Here is a 22,086-nt window from a genome sequence, read left to right on the forward strand (position 1 = left end):
GAACCCTCCCACCTGGTGCCAAGATGACCATGCCAAGCACACTGTCCTTGGGGTCTCACTGCCATGCTCAGGATTCCCTCATCTCTTCCTAGAACCCTGGGGAGCCAGGGCTGGAAACTGGGGAGGGATTGACTCCCATGTCTTTGCTTTGGAAGAGCAGGGAGTGCTCTTACCCAGGCAGCCTCGAACTTGATTTCTCCTAGAAAGAGGCCCCAAAGGATGTGGGGCATTGACTTATGCAAGGAACAAGAGGACAAGGATTGCTTTAGCCTTTTAACAGTGGCCTGCTGAGCCTGAAGTGCAAAGAAGGGCTTTCATTCTCAAGGACAAGGGCAGCATTGCTCTCCAGCCTGTCCCTCCAGATTTCAGAGACAGGGCTAGTGGCTGTGACATGTAATCTGGGGCCTTTGCTCACCAAATGCCCCATGGGCATGGCTGACTTATATGTCCAGCACATCACGAGCAGATTCTGCTGAGGGACAGAGACCTTACAGAGTGATGCTTTCCTCCCCGGGGGTGCGCTTGGCCGAGGCAACACACATCTGCAGGAAAGCAGGGTGTCGAAGCAGCAGCGCGATCTGGGACCCACAATGTGAACTCTTTGATCATCCCTCCACCTGCCACGTCGCCGAACCTTCCACTGAGCAGCGGAAGTCACACACATTTTAAAGTCAAAGGGATGTGGGCTGGGACCTCAGCTGCTGGCCCATGCTGACAGGATGACCTTGAATCCTTTGGGAAGGTCACACTTCTCCACTGCAAAATGAGATGCCGGTACCTCCTCTGGAGAGAGGTCAGGCTGGGGCCCAGGATGTGCTTTCAGGACCCCTTTTCCCCGACTCACACGATGGCATGCACCTTGTCTGCCATGGAGGGAACAAAGGAGGGGACTTAAGAAGGCCCTGCTTACTCTGGTCATCCACCGCATGTATCAGGGGGACTCTGCCCTGCCCCACAAGGGAATAACTTACAGACACTGATTTGTACATTCAAGCCAATCAGACATCGCTCAGCAGACATTGTTTTCAATGGCCTCATTCAATGAAGTCAGAAGCACCCTCTGAGTTCTTCCCAGGCAGGAAACCCTATGGTCAGCACAGAAAATCCCTAAATGTTAAAAGATAGAGCCCAAATCCTTAGCCACTCACAGGGCATTTGGTATGAAAAGGTGTGGACGCGGGAAACGCAAAGTAGAAGGCAGCTTGCGCTGTAGGTCACTGGATGGTTCCAAAAGGGCTATTTGTTATCAGGAGGGTTAAGACTGCACATGGGTGGGTGGTCAGAGGGGGCCATATGGCCAGGTGCCATTTGAGCTGGACCTTGAAGGACAGTTCAGCCTCCAAGAGGTGGACAGTTGCATGATGGTTCCTTTGGGCAGGAGAAATGGAAACCCCAAGACCCGCCCGGGGGCTGCCAGTCACTCGTTCTACCTGGGGTGCACCCGTCCAGCAGTGAGTGGTGCAGAGGGTCTGACAAGGACCATGTATGGCCCTGCCTGCTCAGGCCTTTGGATGTTAAGGAAGTAGGAAGACACACAGAAAGCTTGGCAGGTAAGAGACCACAGGGATCCATGTTTATGGTGAATGATGTACTCCAAGGCCAAATTTCTCCATTGAAGATATGTGCACACTTAAAAGAATTTAAGACACTTTCACAAAAAAGATTAACGTGTCCTAGGTCACTCTGGAAAAGAGAAATACTATCTTTAAACAATTGATTGGAAAGGTGGTGTGGACCCTGAAGGAACTGGATTGGCCCCTGTCCCACCACGTGTGAACCTCTGCTTCGGCTTCTGTGGAATGGGAATGTGGTTCCTACTACCCAGGTTGGCTAAAAGGAGGTAAATGCAATGACTGAACTGAACGGATTTAGGTGGCAGTTACTGTAGGTCAAGCATTGCTCCAACTGTATTACCTGTGCTGTTTTCTGGAATTACAATTACGGCTTACTGTCCCCAATGCACAGATGAGAAGGCTGAGTAACCCCCCTGAGACCTTCCTGTAAGTGTCAGCTCTGGGAAGGGACAGACTCTAGATCAGCTCTGTCCAACTGGTAGCCCACTACCCCCATAGGGCTACTTCAGTGGAAATTAAATGAAACGAACAGGTGCTCGGTTTTGCAAGCCACGTTTCAGCAGGCGGCTAGAGGTTAGGCTGTTGGACAGTGCACTTACAGAACACTTCTACTCACTGGAAGTTCGTCTGGACAGCTGCTCTAAAGCCTGGACTCCTAACAGTTCTGCCTTCTCTGGGACATCAAGGCCCTGCCCCGAGCTGCCTGACACCTGCCAGTTTCTCTGCTTCCTCGCATTGCACGGGACTGGTATTCTTTCCCCAGACTCCTTGCTTCCAGGCAGCACCACAGACCTGGAGGGACATCACTCAGACAGCACTCACATTCCTGAAAGCTGTATCCTGCCAGCAGACCAGCTCTCTCGCCACACTGCTGTATCCCAGGCCCAGGCCGGAGAGAAATGCAGATACAAGCCAAGTGTGCCCGTTCACCAACAGCATAGAAGGGTCCAGTGTGGGCAAGGGCCCGGGGGAGGGCAGGATCCCAGGAAATCTCTGCGGGACTGACCTGGCACAAAAGCATGCCTCTCGGCAGGGGCACCTCTCCCAAGCCCAAAGGAGCCCGTCCCTCCCTTGAAAGGACTGTGTGTAAGTGTACTTAGGACCTCTTGGGACTTGGATTTGGTGGAAACATCAGGGGAGTTTGAAGAGAACCAAGGCTGGGGAGGAAGAGAGGGTGGAAGGGCCTTTTTTGGGTCTAGGTCTGTAGATAACCCGCCCAGGTGACTTCACGAAGTAAGGCTGGTGGGTTGGGGTGGGAGCAGGGGGCTTGCAACACAAACACAAACAAAAACAAATCCCAGTGCGGAGCCAAACCTCAGCTCTCCTCGGAACCCCATCCTTTGGGCCTGGCTTGAGAAAGTTTACTTTCAGACATAGGGAAATGAGCATGTGGTTTTGGGGACAGAATTCAATACCGCCAAAGCAGCGGGCTCAGCAAGCCGGACTGGCTCTCGCTTCCTAAGTGCACTGCAACCCCAGAGAGTGAACGCTGTTTACATTTTTTACGTGTTTCTTGGGTACAGAACATGAAACTAAATTACACAGCAAAGGCCATGCTGGCTACACGCCGGTGCCCCCACTTAAAACAGAAACAATTAAAAAAAAAAAAAGGGAAGAGAAGAAAGAAAAGAAAATGAACAGCGCAGGAACGGAGAAGGTCCTCCGGGGTCCTGAGTGAACGCCAGGGACGGAAGGAAGGAGTCGGGGCCTGATTCTGAGTGGGGAAAGAAGACGTGGAGACCCAACGAGGCACGAGCAGGGCGAGCTTGGAGGGAAGACGAAAGAATCTTCCTAGAGGGGCAGTGGGCTAGATTGGCAGGGCCAGAGCTGCTCTCCCCGGAGAACCGGTGGAAGCAGCCCTAAACCACAGAGCTGTGCTTGTTCTTGGGCTCCGAGTCAGGAGGCCACTAGCAGGCAAGAAATGAAGACTCATTCCCCAAACCGGGCCCCCTATGTTCCACGTGGCACCGTCCCGGCTGGTGAGGACGTGGCTAGTGTGTGCCTGCAAGGGCTGGGCACGGATCCCCACTCTGTGCACGGCTCTCCGTGGCCAGCTGCCTTTGTCCGTGGGCCACAGCACCCTGCTGACCTCTGTTCTGCGCGATTTCAGGGTCCCTGTCCTTTCTTCCACGTAGGCTGCTCAAGGGCGGGGCTGAAGTTCACGGGTTTGTCTCCACCTCCACCCACGGCTGAACACGATGCTTCGGACGTTGTAGGTGGGCAACACACCCCTCCCGATTTTCAGTCCGAAGAGCAGAATCGTTTCATAGCACACAGGGGCTTGAGAGGTTTAGGGGAAGTTGCTTAAGCAAAGTCAAATCTTTGTTAAGTGGAGTAAGACCAAGAGACTCAAAGTCTCTCTCTCCTTGTGCCCCAAAGAGTATGCTTAAAAATAATAATAATAATAATAATAAAGACCAAACTGGGTTGTTCCTAATTGGATACATCAACCACTGAAACTTCATTGACAGAAAGAAGCATTTCATTAGGAAATCTTTCAGCTGATCTTGGAAGGAAACACTATAGTTTGGGATCCACGGTCACTCTTGACAGGCACCTGTCGTGTCTGTATTATTACTCCTCGTTCATGGGGAGGAAGCTGGGGAGAAGCCAAGAGAACCGGCTTGCCCAAAGTGAGGGGGCAGGTAAGTGGTGGGCCCCGGAGCTGGAAACCCCATGAAACTGACCCGAAATTTCACCTTGTTTTCCTTTAAGACTCTCCTCATCCAAAGTTTTTCAGGGTCAGTCATGATGCCTGGCATTTCTTAAGTTTGAATAAATACCCACAGAGAGAAGGAGTGAGGAGGGAGGGGAAGAGAGTCTGGTGGTGGACCCATCTGCCGGGATCGTGAGTAATTCTGCCGCCTTCAAGTCCCTGCCAGGCCGAGGCTGCCATGACAAACTCGGGGCGGTCACAGCGACCAGCCCAGGGGCTCCGTTCTGATGCAGGCACTGTTTCTTATTCTCCTGGAGGGGATTCTGGTGCCCCACATCAATGGGACAGACTGTAACGAGCCACGGGACTTTCTGTTCTGTCTCCTTAGATGACTTGCACATGTGCTCTTGAAAAATTATTCATAAACCACCGGGAGAAAGCACATCCCATGGGTATTTGGGGAAACTGCTTGGAATCTTCTCTGAAATGTCAGTGTGTTCCTTCCGCCGGTCCTCCTCGTGCCACCACGGGCAGAGGCCATCGCATTTCACCAGCGAGAAGACAGGCACGCTTTGGTGAAGGTACGTGCTAGGAAAGGAGAACTCTTGGAAGTGACCTCCCCGCTGGGGGTGAGTGCCAGAATTTCCCTCTGTGCTTTGCAAATCAGATCATCTGAGGAGCTCTGGAAACTGCTGGTCCTGGTTGGGGGCGGGGAGGGGGTGTGGGGAGGGCTGATTCAGGGGAGGGCCCATAGGGTGGTGTATGGAAAGGTAGAGGGAAAGGGGAGGAGGGCCATGGGTGAGGTGCTTCGGCTCCCGGAGCCTCAGTTTCTTCATTGCGAAAGGGAGGGGAAACCTCTCAGTTTGACCATGTGCTTTAAAGCCCCAGGACAGGGTCTCGCACACGGGAGGTGTCCGGCAGAGGTCTCTCCCCTTCCTCAAACGGACATCTGATTCTGCTAGCTCCGTGCTTCTCACGTCTGAAAAGCTCCCCCCTGCACTTAGGATAACATCTAAATTCCAAGCATCGGAAGGATGTCCCTGCACACCATTATAAGCACATTTCTCAGCGTTCCTTCTATTTCTTATTGGTTTGCTGGGTGTCTGTCTGTCTGTCTCCACCTCCTTCCCGTGTCAATCTCCTGACCCCCCCCACTCTCCCTATACTGCATCGTAAGTGCTCGTGCAGATCCGTTACTCTTGTGTTCAGAGAACCCAATGGTTATCTGCTCTCTGCTCTGAACGTGAGGATAGCGAATGCACAGAGAAATGCCCCCTGCTTCCTGGCTTGGACTTGGTGGCCACCGAGGAGAGCTCTTACTCTGTGATTCTCTTGTTGAGCTGCTGGGTTTCCTGCATAGAGCGCAGGGCTTGCAACACGCCTGGGAACAACCCTGGAAACTGAGCAAAATTACCTCTTCCATCCACAGCTGTCCTCTTTGTGCCTTTCTTCTTGCTTGCACCTACAACCCAGAAATAACTAGGCATAGACCTGAGAAATCTTTTTTACACTTTGGGGTCAGCAACTTAAGACATGTCCTAGAGCCACCCCCCATAGTTTCGTAAACACATTTTAAATGACCTTCTGGAGAAAGCAATGCTTCACCTAAGAGGATGAGTGTCTACATGCGGAGTTTACACCACATGGCGGAAACAGTGGGTGGTCTGCACAGCAGGCTAGAAATGGTGACTAGCAATTTGGGTATTGGGGCAGCAAATTCCATATTCTGGGTGTTCCTTGAATGCACACTATGTATGAAAAGATGCAGAAGACATTGGTTCTCCCGGCTGCTTCTCCAGGGTCGCTCGCGGCAGCAGGCAGGAGTGGCTCCGTCTTGCACCTGAGCTCGTACGACGAACACAGGGGTCAGCACCCCGGTTCTGGCCCCTTCGGGAGTGAGTCCCAAAGCTGCTCATTCGACCCTCTGAGGTTCGCTGTCGGAACCAGGAAAGTGAGACCAGTGATTCATTCCTATGTCTGTAGCAGTTTCAGTAGGATTCAAGGAATTGGATGCAGAAGCTGGATGAACTTGATAAATGTTATTTTTATAATTTGTGCAAGGTCTTCAGAAAGTGGGCGAAGGACTTTTCCTTCCCCACTTGCTGGCTCTTATCCCTGCTGGCTGAGTAAGCTGATAGCACTGTAGTTTCTTCCTCAGGGAAACTCCCTCTGATTCCCACTCCTGGGTCTTTGGCTGCTGTCTGTAGTCGGACACACCCCTCCAATGAAATGGTGAGCCCTCTGAGGGCCGCAAAAGGACCAGCGCCTCTCTGGAGTTTCTTAACATGCCTGGTATAGTCCTGAGGTTGCAGGAGACACGTGCTAACACAGCAATGTCTAACTCAAGGGAATGTTGATTGAGCTTCTGCAGAAGGGTGGGTCCCTGTGGCCTCTGGGGGAGGGGGAAGGGGAGAAGCCTTACATGAGTGGGACAGAGAATTAACATTTGAACTACCCAGAAAGTGGAGGGGCGGGTGGAGGTGCTAGGTATCTTCTCTACTATTCTCTCAATGTCCACCAGGTCGACGCTGTCATTCCCACTTTCCAAAAGAGGAAACTAAAGTTCCCAAGGAGTCATCTGCTCAAGGTTCCCAAGTCAGAGGAGAGGTGAAGAGGGCAAAGCCACAGTCCCATGTTTTCCATGAACTACCTCCCTCTTTACTTACTCATGCTCCACAGTGTAAGAGTCAAATAGATTCCTGCTCGGGCCAATGAATAAGAGAATTAATACATAATTCAAGACAAATTATGATTTGTTATTTTAATGGAGGCCTAAAGCGTTATGAACGTGCCTGGAAGCTGGTCACAGCAACTCAAGGTAAAGTGGCAAAGGACCGATGTGGCCAATGACCCGCTGATTAACAGAAAGTCAGAGAATCGATCTCAAAAGAAGGAGAGATGTCCAAACTCTCACCGGCCGTCTAAGGCCAGGATCTCCCATTCGACCACCAGCTCAGCCTTCACCTTACTGTGGTGAAGCTTAGTAGATCACACGGCACTCCGACCCCCTGTGAATGCTTCTCATTCTTAGAAAGGTTTTCTTTATTTTGGCCTTGAAACTACTGCCCTGGAAATGCTTGGTCTAAGCTTTACCCTCAAAGGATTAACCAAATAAATTGGTTGGATGGCTGATCGTCTGTAATCCCTGGAGAGCCCTGTGCATTCCAGATAGTCAGGATTTCCATTTCCTCCTTGGGCCACTGCAGGAGGGGGGTGCCTGTCCAGATAGGAGGAAACGGGCTGGGGTAGAAATGCTGGGGGCGGGGGCAGGAGGAAGCAATATCTACATCTCGTTTTGGCAGCCTATGGTGCAAAGCACTAGAGAAATGCAAAACATGGACACAAAATTAGGACAAGATGAAATTTTTGCAAGCACTTAACCCAAACCATTTCTGAGGTTCCCTGAAGAGAGATAACTTGATTCCTCCGGTTCATTTCCATTTTTGTTCTGTCTCAGGGACTTCTTGAATTCCAGCTGGGCCGGGAAGGTGCATGGCCAAAATATCCAAAGAATGTCTCTTATGAGAGGGTGTTCAGCCCAGTTTGCACACTGGAAGTTCTGATGGCTCTGATAACGTCTGGATACACGACTCAGGGCTTGGGGTGGAGTAGCGTAGCCCTAACCAAATTTGGGGATCTTGGAGGAGAATGGACATGCGAGAGACTGGAAATTATTAGAAGCTAAGAGCTTTTACAGAATTGAAACTCAAGTTTTTAGCAGTTCTGCAGACTCACGAAGCATGATGAGTGTGGCTCTGAGGCCATTCCAGTGAGAATCTGCCAGCTTGTTCTGATGGGGCTACTCCTCTTGATAGAATTCTCATACCTTACAAGCCCAGGGGCTGTGGCACAGAGGTAGGCACCTATCCTACAAACACCTGCCTTTACCATGTTTATAGCATCAGGGGGAGTGACAGAGAGTAGGACAAAAAAGGCTTCTAAAGAGGAACAAAGAACAATTGTGGTCACTTCATCCCTCCCCCCAAGTTAAAGGAGTGTCCTAGTGAATGCCCACCAGGGGACCTCAGAACAGTCTGCCTGGAAGGGAGTGGGAACAGCCTGAATTCAGAGATATGGGCAGTGCTCAGGCGTCTGCTAGAGGAGAATCCAAGTGCCTCAGGGCATTTGCAGTGACACCAATAATAGGATCTACCCAGCTGCATTTTTCCCTGCTTGTTTCCCATTGCAGTTTCCCAGGTGTCCACTGACTTCTGATTTACAGAGATGACTGCATATTCCCAATCTCACTGGCATCTTCTACAAGATCCTAATCTTAGAGTCTTCCTTTCTGGGCTGTGTGGCTCTGGGGAAGGCGCTCTGCCTCTCAGTGTCTCCAAGAGAGGGGCTTGGCTGTGGAGCATGGAAGGATCCAATGTAATGGCCAGTACACCCCTGTGACCTTGCACCGCCTTCCACTCTCCCTGGGACCCAGGGCCCTACATCGGAATTTCACGTGTGTGTGCAAGCACATTCATGTGTGTGTAAGAGAGACAGAAAAAGAAAGGAGGAAGAGGAAAAGGAGATGGTTAATTGCATCGGGGGAAGGCAAGAGGCACGTGGTGCCTCTAAGAACCTTGCAGCTCCTTCTTTCAAGCCATCAACCTCTTCACTGGACGCCCTGACTGGGTGAAAATTAACCAGCAGCCTCCTCTAATCAGTGCCCAGGGTAATAATGAAGGCCACGGTCATATGTCCTCCTCTTCCATGCGGTCAGAAGGGAGCCGCCTTTACATTGCAGGGAGAACCTCACCCAGAATCACACAGGCTGTTTGTCTGTGCACCCGTGCACGGGCATGACTATGCATGGCGGGGTTGTGGGGGGGACAGTGCGTGAGTGACTTCTAGGCATTTGCTTTCAGTCGGGGGAATTCAGGAGACTTTTGTTCTGCCGCCCTCCAGGCTCCCTGCCGGGCCCTGCACCCAGCCAGCAACACACCCCCTCCCCTGACCCTGTATTCTCCAGCGAGCTGATCTCATTATGGCAAATTTAGTTACAGCTGAAGTCTCCTTGTAACAAAGATTATGTCCAAGCCCAGAGTAATGGAACCTAGTCGATTTCATTAAAATAAAATTGGTTACAATGAATAATTCAATAGGATGATTTTGTTTCCTCATCTCCTCTTTGTAGATCGAAGAGCTAGTATTTATAATGATTTTTTGAAATTGGATTTTTGTTTAGGAAGAGATAATCACCCATAATTCCTGACAGCCCCTCCTTACAGGACTGGAATAATTGCCCGGTGAAGTCTGCTTTCGAATGCTAAGGCTGGACAGTTCCTTCTCTCCTTTCTCTTACTTCAGCGGCCATAATAACACTTTGGGTGGTTTTGAAACACAGCTGCTACCTCCGCTCTTGCTCATGTGAGATTCCCAGTGTGTTAATTCCCTTGTTTGAATGACGTTTTTTAAACATTTCTAGAACCGGCTGCTAGTGCTGAATTGGGAATTCCTGGCGCTATTGCCGGCAGGCCCTGCTGTTCCTGAGCAGGACCTTCTGTGCCACAGAGAGGTGATGCTCTAGCATCTTCGCTTGGTGGTGCTCATTTGCGTGTGTGTGTGTGTGTGTGTGTGTGTGTACACGCGCACGCGCACACACACATGGGCATGCATGCATGCATCAACAGTCAATCAATAGTCAATTAAACACATGTTTCTGGAGCATCTAGTCTTGTCAGGCCCGCGCTTGAAGATGAGACAAAAATGAATGTAACCCAAAGCTGTTCTCCAAGAACAAGCAGCCTAGGGGGAGTGAGATGTGCACACAGGTAATTCAGGTTCAAGGTGACAGGTGCAACCAAAGAAGAATTCAGCAAGTACAGAGGTGGCACGGGGAGGATGAACCCTAGACACCCTCTTCTTCATTCGTTCCTTGATTCATTCATTCACTGGGCTGGCACTAAGCCAAACTCCCTTCCACCTGACTTAGGGCAGTCAGAAACGAATGCAAACACGTAAATAATCTAATGTGTGTAAACACAAGCAAACAGACAAATGAGAAAATGGCCAAAGAAACACTGTGACTTATAAACAAGGTGCACCTATCCTGTACCTTGTCCAGGGGTTTTTCACTGGGCTCCAGAGGAAGGTCGCATCTCTCTTTCATCTAAAGAACCACCACCACTCCTCCTCGCCTATCCAGCCCGAGTCAGGGAAACAACACAAGAGAGGAATGGCTGGGAATCATGACTCATCTGCGAGGCCAAGAGCAGGTTCGCCTCTGAGATGGCCACTGGGCCAGGCAGTTGGAAGCACTGGGTCGTGTCTCTGGGAAATGGGAGTCTCGGAAGAAGGCAGGTGCTTGCTCACCAGGATAATTGGAAAGGGGGCTCTGGGGACACCACGGCCATCCCTAGAATCACACAAGCGCTGGTGGCCCCAATCTCTTGTTCCCTCAACTAAACCTGGCAGACCCCTGGGGCAAAAATCCTGGAACATAAATAGTGCATTAGGGCACTGAGGAGTGAGTCACAGCTTTTTAGAGTGGGGAGGTCCCTGGAGATCATCAAGCTCAACTACCCTCTAACTTAAAAATGGGGGAAAATGAGGTGGCGCCTGGGTGGCTCAGTGAGTTAAAGCCTCTGCTTTCGGCTCGGGTCATGATCCCAGGGTCCTGGGATCGAGCCCCGCATCAGGCTCCCTGCTCAGGGGGGAGCCTGCTTTCTTTCCTCTCTTTCTGCCTGCCTCTCTGCCTATTTGTGATCTCTGTCTGTCAAATAAATTAAAAAAAAAAATTAAAAATGAGGCCCAGAGAAGTGGGGAGATTAACCCAAGGCCACACAGCATATTCATGATAGAGTTAATTAACAGGTGAGTGCTCAAAGAGCACACAACTCAGCAGCCTCCTCCAAGGTAGGAAAAAAAAAAAAAAGGCAGGACCGTCCCCCAAAAGAATTTGGTCTTACCCCATTAAATTCCAGTGTATCCAAAATGGAATTCCTTCACCAAATATGAATTATAACAGGTAGAGAAACAGGAGGACAGGCTTTACCATACTGTGCTCACGGTCCCTGCATTTAACCATCCATGTTTCATCCCTGACAAACGGTACTCGTGAGGTCCGGGGATTACATTTGATTCGAGATACAGTCAGGGGGCCACATCCAATGACATTACATTTGAGGATGGCAGCCCAGCAGGACAGAGCAGAGACACAGAACATCTGTAGGAAATGTCCCACCTGGCTGGGAGCTTACCTGGGAGGCTGCCGGCTGACCGATGATGACCCAGCCTGGACACTGCTGGTCCTGATGGGAAACTGAAGCATTGGATGCCCACTGATCCAGGAACCCCTGGGGCGTGTAGACCCCACAGTCCTTGATGCTAGTTTTTTGTTCAAACTCCTCACACACACCATCACCGTCATGGAAATAGCAGCGGCTGGGTTCATCTGCAGGAGGCGGACAGAGAAGAGAAAGAACAGATAGATATTTGTTCTTTGGTCTCAGCTGAAATCCACAGTAGTGGGATGAAACCAGCACAATTATCGGCACTGTAAAGCCTGTCCTCAGTGGTCACGAGGGATTATTATTCACCCTTAAAAAAGGGGATCCCGCCATTTGTGATGAGATGATGAACCTGTAGGACATGATACTAAGTGAAGGAAGCCAGACACAAAAAGTCCACTAGTGGATGATTCCACTTGAATGAGGACTAGAAAGTAGTGAAACTCACAGGAGGAGAGACTACAGAGGTGGTTGCCAGGGGCTGGGAGGAAAGGGAAGTTATTGAGAATTACTGTTCAGTGGGTATGAGGTTGCCGTTATACAAGATGATGTAAAACACCACTAAACTGCGGGCTAACCTGTGCTTAGGGTTATATCGAGTATATGCATATATATTGAGTATATGCATATATACCAATATATGGTTATATTGAGCATATGCATACTTGCAAATTTAGAGCCTCTATCTTGTACTACATATATTTGAGCACACACATTCACAAACACAAACCCCGAGTGAGCCCTACAGCCACCTTGTGACAAAGGCATTACTGTTCTAATTTTTTCAGTCCTCCAGATTAAGACTATTGCCCAAAGTTGGGGCTCCCACGTTGCTCTGTGGGTTAAACATCTGCCTTTGGCTCAGGTCATGATCTCAGGGTGCTGGGATGGCCTCACTTGGGTTCCCTGTTCAGTAGGGAGTCTTGTTTTTCCCTCTCCCTTTGCCTTTCCCCCCAATTCATGGGCACTCACTCTCTCTCTCTCAAATAAATAAATAAAATCTTAAAAAAAATAATAATAACTTGCCCATGGTATATTCATGCCAGATCGTAGTTTCAAATTCAGGCTTTCACCTTCCAAGTCCTGGGTACATTATCTGACATCACAGAACTTCACAATGGCAAACTGAGGTTTACTGAACTCCAAAGAGAGTTCCGTGTAACCTAACTGGCTTCATTCCCAGCTCTGTTAACTCAACTGCTCTGGTACTTAAGACAAATCTCAGGGTGGCTGGGTGGCTCAGTCGTTAAGTGTCTGCCTTCAGCTCAGGTCATGATCCCAGGGTCCTGGGATTGAGCTCCCATCCAGCTCCCTGCTCAGTGGGAAGCCTGCTTCTTCCTCACCCACTCCCCCTACCTACTTGTGTTCCCTCTCTTGCTGTCTCTCTCTGTCAAATAAATAAATAAAATCTTTAAAAACAAATGACAAATCTCTTTTCCCCTCTGGGCTCAATGAGATAAGAGGGTCAGTATGCCCAGTGTCCGGGAGCCCTTCCTGTCTGCTGGTCCAGGCTCCTCAGGGCTTGGTAGTTAAAGTTAAAGAAAGGCCAAGTGAGTTCTCAAGATCCCATGTAATTCAAATCACAGCAGGGACAACTTAGAGCTGCAGCTGGCCACTGTGACTCTTGGTGGCCAGGACACAGATCATGGAAGCCTGGAGCTGACAGGTGCCTTCCAAGGAGGCAGGAGCCATGCACATGGCTCACTGTTTCAGCACCGATCAATACCAGGAGAAAACAGAATGCAGCTGTCTGAAAGAGAGCCCTCTGCTCATCCGTTAATAACTCAAATGTCAGGTCGTCTGTGCTCTTTTCCCAATACTTCTGGGAAAAACTAAATACCCTTTTCTGTGTGGGCTCCTCTATTTTGTGAAGATCCCTAGTCCAACACTTAACTGTGCCAACCTAGCTACATTCTACAGCTGTTCTGAAAGATGGAGCTTCTTGAAATCTGGTCCCTACGTGGTGTCTTCGGGTGAACCTAAAGTCATCATCTCAACTAGTGATGGAGACGCTATAAGAAACTACGTCCAGGCAAAAGGTATGTTTCCAGGGAAAATCTGAACATACCAGGCATATCAGAACATAGAGTCATCCTAAGGATACTGCTTGGCCTAGGACATCCTTCCCCTATATACTCAAAAACCATAGAGTGGAACCCCGTTTCTGATCAGGAACTGACTTCTGTCCCTCTTACTGGCTATCTAACCTTGCACAATTAGCTTCACCTTTCAGCCTCTGGCTTTCCGTCTGTAATACAGAAAGGATGGTCCTAAACGCTGTAGTAATGTTGTATGGTGACTGATGGTGACTACACTTATCACGGTGAGCACTGACTCACGTACAGAATTGTTGACTCAGTATGTTGTACACCTGAAACTAAAATAACATTGTATGTTAATTATACTTCAACAAAACGAAAAGAAAGGAATGATTGCCCCAGCCAGGAAAAACCTCTCAGGATACCCACAAAACTCTCATAGGACGTGGACATAAACATGCTTTGTACATTCTAGAATAACAGTCAAGAGAAAAAAAAATATTCTTCTTTTAAGGGGTCAATTTCTTTCTAGCTGGCTGGATGAACTCACCTTGTGAAATCAGTATTCACCTAAAACACTCTGTGTGGCAGCCCGCTCCCCCCCCAACCCCTAGAAAGAGCTAGGGTCAAGTAGAATTAAAACTTGGAATTCTAGGATGCTGACTATCTGAAAAAGGAGTCTGAGAATTCAGGGGCAGCAGAATGTTGAGCCCCTTCCAAGCTCCAAAATCCCTTGTTTATTTCAGCAAACAGTTTATATAGTGAAACACTATCAAAAGAGCCAGAATAAATCAATTCATTATAATTCAATTATTTAAGGATACATCTGAGCCAGCTGAGGACTCCAGTGGCCAGTAGCATGCCCGGCAGCTCAAGGATGAAGAGAAGACAGACTCAGCACTTCTCAGTAGCTCCAACCTCTTGGTGAACGGGGCCAACTTAATATATGATAAAATGTAGACCGGATCCCAGAGTGACCAGCCGTTCATCCAGATGTTACTCTTTTGAAATTCAATCAAGGGAATTGCAAAAAGCACAGGTTCAGATCCTAGCTCTGTCATATATAAGCTGTACAGGACTTAAATAACCTAACCTCTCTGAACTTATTTTCTCATCCAAGAAAAGAAAGGGAGGTAATAATATATCTACCCAGTGTTGTTGCAACGATTTCACGAGATGATGTGTACAATGCCAGCAACTTCACCCATTTTAGCTAAGGGGATACTGAGAGCCAGAGGCAGTAAGGAGACTGCTTCCAGATCAGAGGGAGAGGGGGGCAGAGCTAGAAGTAGGAGCCTGGCCTTTTTAGACCTCAGAGGGAAATGACCCCTTTGCCCCATGTTCCAGCTACAGAATAATGAAACCACGTCCTTTGCAGGATAAGGTCGTGGGGTTGCTTCCCTGCTGGAACTACATTCTCCCCCTCCCACACCAAGACAGGGAACGTAAGGTTCTAATAAGATCATGGAAGATCTATTCTCTGAGATGACTTAATTCATATTCTCAGCAAACAGACCTCAAGAGTGGCAGGAATTAGGGCTAAGTTAGGAATTAGGGCTGAGTTCTCATGAAGGCCAACTTCTCCCTGATTATGTTTAAGACCTCCATATTTCTGTCTTCTGGGACTTAGAGGAACCAGGGAATGAAGGAGAGGTAGGGGTAGACCCAGTAGGTACATAAGTGGGAAGGTATTCCAGTAGATGATAGATAGATAGGCAAGCAGAGACAGAGTTAAGAGAGAGATAGGAGGTGGTGGAGAGAGATATAGAGAGAAAGAGACAGAATAAATATGCCTGGTTTCTCCCTCAAGATTCTGCTGACAAAGCTACCATGAGCCACTTTTTGAAATAACAGCCTTGGACTCTGCTATTCGTTTTCTCTTGCTACTGGAGTCCCGGGGGCCCTTCAGCTACATCTGCCAGTCTTCATCTGGGGAATTTTCTCTTCCTCTCTACTCCCATGCCCCAAGCACTGTAGAGAACAGAGGGAGGAACGGAATAAAAATGCGTGGCCAGGAAAAACAAAGACAGCAACAACAACACCATAAAACAAAACTGTCCCTCCCGTTTTCATTACATCCATTTACTTGGTGCTCCTTGAACACTTTATGCTGGTAGCGGAGCAGGTTATAGTGAAAAGAGTTTAAAGTCAGTACCAAGGTCAAATGATCACCCTGCCACCAGCCTTCCCTGTAGTAGCTAGGTGGCACTAATCATCATACAGTCCCCTGGAGCGCTCAGCAAATACCTGTTGAATGAATGAATGACTAAAATCTAGCACTCTCAATGCACATGTTCCTGTCCAGGCATGGTTCACACTCTACACCCTTGGAGAAGTTTCTTTAGATAGGGTCTTAGGGTGTAGGGAAAGGGGCTGAGATGCCGGTGGCAACTGGCTTACAATGGGCTTGCGCTGGGCAGTATGATTTCCCCACCTCACCCCTTCTTCCCCTGACATAAGAGAACTTGTCTCAGACTCAGTCCCTCTTGGGCAGTCACACATTTAGAAACTGCTCTATCCAGCTAGAGGACCTGACATGGGGTGCAGGCATTGCCAAATCTGTCATCCCCAGCTGAACTTTCCTGTGCTACTTTCTTTTCCTTCTGGAAGAAACGCACTCAGCTCCAGGAGCCTGAGGCAGATGGGCTCTCTCTAAGTGGACAGACACAGATGATGCTGCTTCTTATTGACTTAATTTTCAATTTCCATCTGTCTGGAGCATCAGGATGAAGCTATGCCTCTGCATTCCTGAGGCTTGTCTGAAGGACACTATTTGAGATGGTCGGAGATTAGTACCCCTACTTGAGAGCTTGGAAGCCAAGTCTTAGGAAAATGAGATGAGTTTACCTTGGCATGTAAGCACAGCCTGGGGTTTAGGCTTTTGTCAAGAGTTCTTGTCCTTAAAGTCAGAAACCCTGGATTCAATCTGTCCACGATTACCAGGTAATCTTGAATCGATTTACTTATAGTGGAACGACTTCAACCCAACTGGGGGACACTAATGAACTTCAGCTTGATTAGAAAATTGTGAATTTGCAACACCACTAGAATCCTTGAGGTGAATGAATAAAAGAAAAAGCTTGAGAGTTCATTGCTGGAAAAGGAAGCAGGTACTTAAATTGCTCTTGTCAGCTTAGTACAAGATCTTAAGAGGATTTCCACAAGCCCTCATCTCAAGAATCTTGAAGACCAGATAATCATAAGCTATTGACTACCACAAAAAGGAACTCAAGCCAATGTGTTCTTCAAACAAGGCCTGAGATAGTGGATATTCCTCAGGATGGTGGGATAATTTAGTAGAACTGAAGGGTAACTATTCTAACCCCAAATACATATCTGCCCATGCTGTGCTTCACATGTAATGCTGTGACAGATTCCCCTGCTTAGGGAGATCATCTTCCCGAGCTTGGCATGCAATCCTCCACAACGAACTCCTCCTATTTTCCAAAGCAGCCATTCCCCATCATTCTGTCATGCCCTCACATGGGAAGATTCCTCTGCCTAGGATCTATTTCTCATTTTTCATTTTGCTAACTCCTGCTGGGTCTTCATATACAGCTAAGAGTGTATCCGCTGGCAGGCTGTCTCCAACCTCCCTTCTCTCTCACTGGCTCCCATCCTAGCTCGATCAGATGATTTTCCCCTGTGCTCCTTCTCACAATTCCCAGACTCACCTGATCTAGCTTTGGCCAACCTGTCTGTGAACAAGACCCTCTTTCAGCCATCCCAGCAGACAAGAGGTATCTCTGGGGTCAAAATTGCTGACCCTCATGCCTGTAGTTCCAACTCACAGCACAGGATCTAGAACGAAGGAGGTGCCTGACAAATGGGCGAGGAATAGAGGAGTGGATGAATGACAAATGAAAGCGATGGATGCTTTATATTTACTATCGATTATTACCAGTTTAGGCATGTTCTCAACTAACCAGGTGTTGGCATACTTTTCTGTGATGTGATTGCTGGCGATGTCATGAGAGTACTACATACCAGATTTCATCAAATCAGAGGTATCTTCTTCCAGGGGAATGACATATCTTGTCAAAAAGATTGACTAGGGGTGCCTGGGTGGCTCAGTGGGTAAAGCCTCTGCCTTCAGCTCAGGTCATGATCCCAGGGTACTGGGATTGAGCCCTGCATCAGGCTCTCTGCTCAGCAGGGAGCCTGCTTCCTCCTCTCTCTCTGCCTGCTTCTCTGCCTACTTGTGATCTCTGTCTTTCAAATAAAGAAATAAAATCTTAAAAAAAAAAAAGATTAACTAGCTTCACTCTTAAAGTTTGAAATTAAATCTTCAAACTTGGGGACTAACTGCAGTTTTTCTAAAACAAACCCCAAGGGGTGGTCTCACAAATGTATCCATAATATCCAGTGGGACTATGAATGGAGTAATCCTCTTACAGTCATTTCAGCAGGCAACAAGCAAGACGCACTAAGGCATTCTGAAAATTCAGGAGGGAGGGTCATTATTATTCCCAGCTAAGATAGCTTTTCACTGCCTGATGAGAAATGGAGAAGAGAGTCAATCCTCGTTATCAGTATTTATCTACTCAGTATTTGCTCTGTGTCCGTGCTGGTACTGGGGATACACTGACGAATTAGACTGGGCTCCTCCCTTCTGGGTGGAATCAATACTGCTTGGGAAAACAGGAAAAGGCTTCCTGAGAAGACGGTTTGGGGCAGTGTCTTGGAGGAAGAAAAGAATTGGGGGATGTGAAGGGTGGAGTATGAGCAACAGATGAGCCTGGATCATTGTGTGTATATGAGGAAGCTGTCAAGGTTAGAGTTACATTAGAAGGATGAGTCCTGGGACTGATGAACTGAAAAGCTGACCTGAGGCAATGCCACATTGAGGCATTTGAATTTTACTGTTTAGAACTGGAGAGACTTGAAGGTTTCTCTGAAAGGAATACCTGTGATTTTCACACTCTTAGAGGCAGTGAGGTAAAAGACCTGATTTGGTTTACTAGATGTGCCATTTACTACTTATATGACTTTGGGGGAAATTATTTAGAATTTCTAGATCTTGCTTTCTCCGTTTGACTAACGGTTGAAGGAAGGAATGTTTACTGTGATGCTCAGATCACCTAATAATACATATGATTATATAACAATCAAAAATATTTGTTTAGTTTCTTCTGTGTGCTGGGTACTGTGATAAACTGTAGGTCCAGAGCAGTAAATAAATCAACCATGACCTTCACCTCATGGAACTTATAGTCTAGTGTAAATGTAGGTGAAGCACTCAGGACATAATAGGTGATCAATAAATGGTCTATGACAATGATGACGATCTTGGAGTTGAAAGCAATGTCATTTCCTGTATTGGAAAGCTGAGGTTCATAGAATTGAAGTGATTTGCTGAAGCCTTTAGAGAATGTCTCTAGTACAGACAAGACTAGATCATTGGTTCTTGAACTCATAATGCACAATGGCCTTTCAACTACACTATGTCGATTTACCAGACCGTGTTTTCAGTATATAATTCTGGTAACAAAATAATTTGTTACCCTTAACCAAGTTTCAGTATTCCTTTTGGGAATCTCCACTTTCACTTTTCACAACATCCCTGGTGTGGTCCAAATATTAGTAGTCCGAGAAGCTTTGGGGGTTACCAAGTCTCCAGCCCATCAAGGAAAAAAAATAAACAAGCAAACAAAAAACAAAACAAAGCTCTCCACAGATGAGAGCTTTAAGAAATATGAAATGTAATATAAGACTCAGGGAGTAAGCAAAGAATTTGAATGCATGCTCTCGTGATATGGGCTACCTTCCAAAGGATGGTAGGATTTACCTGTCTTTCTAAACTTCTTGTCTGTGCAGATGGGTCAGCTTTTGAGAAATTAGTACGTATCTCTATTTCCAGCTGAGGGAACAGTGATTGGCATTAGGATATTTGGTTAGTCCAAATGATTACTATTTTCTGTATTTTTTTTAAACACCAGAAAAAATTGTATTTTTAAATTCAGCTGTTTGTTTAGGGATGGGTCCAACCACAACAAGCTTCATGCCACATAACAGTTCATCCAAACAACAACAACAAACGACCAAAAAATGCACAATCTTTGTATCCAAATAATAGTTTCTTGGAACATAGGAAACTGGAGTGCTTAACCCCCAAAGGTTTACAAAGGGGAAGCTTGGCAGGGAGATGGGGGTGGCACATTGGCATATGTTGCCTCCGGAATAGAAATATCTGGACTTTATATCGCCTATGTTTCAAAGGCTTCATGGCAAACCCACACTGCTGACCTCATTTAATTCTATTCAACCCGGGGTTTGTTCTTAACCTCCTCAACAGGATCAGTCCATCCAGACTACAGAAGGCAGGGTGGTGAAGGCTTCTAAAGAACCATGAATCCGCTAACGAGTTTCAGATGCTGGTTAGGTCTACGGAATCGGAGGAGCTTAAGTTGGTTTCTGGTTCCTCCAAGGGTTGGCCATATACCAAAGTGGGCCAGAAATGCCTTCCCGTGTTTCACTGTGACAACCAGGCATCATCGAGTGAACAGAAAGAACTAGGAAAACAAGAATGGATGTGCATATAGTCTCACATTAACACTCCCATCCCACACCCAGGCCTATCACGGAGAGCACCCTCTGGGGTACAGCCTGGTCCTCTGTCCACTTGGCCCTTACGATACTCTCTTAACTGGTTTGGGTCTCCCCCATTTCCCAAGAGTTATGACCTAAAGTGATTAAACGATGAGGAGTTTAACTATGAGGGTGTCTGGAATACTTAGTTGACTTCTGCAAAATGTGAACCTCCCACCTAGCACTCAAATCCTTCCGTACGCTAGCTCCACTGTCTTGTCTATCCTCATTCCCAACCGTATCTCTGTCCTCAAATGCAGAGTTTCTTCCCAGAATTCACAGCTCAGAGCTTCTGTCCTTTTTTCTTTAGCCGAGAAGGCTACTCTCTGCCTGAATCTCCCATCTGGATTTGACTCAGACATTTTTAACTCTACGAAGCCTCACCTGTCACTCTTTCGTACTGCTACCTGTCCAGTACAACCTGACCCCCTTTCCTTCCTGCATCACTCTTCTCTCCTTCCAAACCAGCAAAACAGGATATGGCCTATATAAAGATGTTAGTTAAAGAAATATGAAAATTGAAAAAAAAAATAATAACCTTTCATTCCACATCTCCTTACCACCATGTCTCCTCCTTCATACTTCTCTTTCCATGATTCATGGAGCTTATTCAGAGTTACCTTTACTTACACTGCCAACCTTCTCACCTACAAGTCACTCTCCAATCTGACTTCTGTACTCGCCACTCTACCAAAATCAATCTTGTCCAGATCACCACTGACCTCAAGGTGGCTAAAACCGTAACATCAAAATCCTCGTCTTGCTGGACTGCCTTGAAGCATATAAAGAAGCAGCCCCTTCCTTCCTTCCTGAAGCATTCTCTCATGGATTCCATGGCACATGCTATCCCATTTCTTTCTGGCTCCCAGCTTATCCCACATACACTTATTTGCTGCTTTCTGCTTCCCTAGACCTCTGCTAAATGTTGCCAGGCTTCAGGGACAGGCCTTATGTCCCCTTTCCTATCTACCCACATTCGGTCCTTCAGTCCTCATTTATAATAAAAATGTTAAAATATCTATATGTCAATGTGTCTCTTTAGAAATGACGTCTTCTCTGAGTCCTAACAGCCTACAGTGACATCCCTACTTCAATATCTACTTAAAAGCATCCCGAAATCATCATCTCTAAAGCAGAAGTAATGTTTTCTCCCACATTCCTTTCTTGCCCATCTCAGTAAATGACAACATTGCCCAACAATGGCCAGACCAAAACTGTTGAGTCATGTCTCCCATTTTTCCAGCCCGCCCTCCAACCCCACATAAAGCCCATGAGCACATTCTGTGTACCCATTCATCTCAGGGTTTTCCAAAAGATCCACTTCTGTTCTATCGCTGCCACCATAACCCAGGCTACAGTCACTCTTCCACCGCTCATCGAATAAGGCTTTTTGCTTCTTCAGTCTGTTTCCTGATCCACCCCCCTTCCTCCAGAGCACAGCCAGAGTGCTCTTTTTAAAATGTAAACTTTCAGGCCATCCTCCTGCCTAAAACTCCTCAGTGGTTTCCCATAACATGTGAGATGAGATTCAGTCTCTATCTCAGCCAACAAGTCCTCACCTTAGCTATCATCTCTTACTACTGCCCCCTTGCTCACTACCAACCAACCAACCAAACATCCATCCATCCATCCATCCCCCTGTTTAACATGCCTCTATTTCTTAAATGAGCAAAATTTGCTATTTCTCCAGGAACTTGAACTTGCTGTTCACTTACCTACAATATTTTTTCTTTGGCTTTTCTCACAATCTCTTCCTTTTTAGGAACCTCGTCTACTTACAGTAAGCTCACATCTCATTCCACCGTCCCCATTAGAGCATCCATATCATCTTGTAGTATTTCCTTCACATCATTATTCATGATCTAAAAATAAATCCTATGTATTATTGTTTCTCCTCCCCACTGTCCCCCCACCCCATGTCACACAGGTTTCAAAGGAGCACGTTTCCAAGTGGACACCTGTCTTTAGGATCAAGAAAATTGTCTCACCATCTTATGGAATTGACA

The 22,086-nt window shown here is 47.4% G+C and overlaps 1 protein-coding gene across 1 annotated transcript in view; it reads right to left on the reverse strand.

Moving 5' to 3' along the window:
* The window catches only part of PAPPA (pappalysin 1), a 235,286-nt gene that overhangs the window by 80,155 nt on the left and 133,045 nt on the right, over window positions 1–22,086 (reverse strand). The window contains exon 10 of the mRNA XM_032307751.1: window positions 11,424–11,617. Within this exon, the coding sequence (XP_032163642.1) occupies window positions 11,424–11,617 (194 nt within the window). The remainder of the gene's footprint in view (window positions 1–11,423; window positions 11,618–22,086) is intronic.

The sequence above is a fragment of the Mustela erminea genome, chromosome 12 (assembly GCF_009829155.1).
Source record: "Mustela erminea isolate mMusErm1 chromosome 12, mMusErm1.Pri, whole genome shotgun sequence".
Lineage (NCBI taxonomy): Eukaryota > Metazoa > Chordata > Mammalia > Carnivora > Mustelidae > Mustela > Mustela erminea.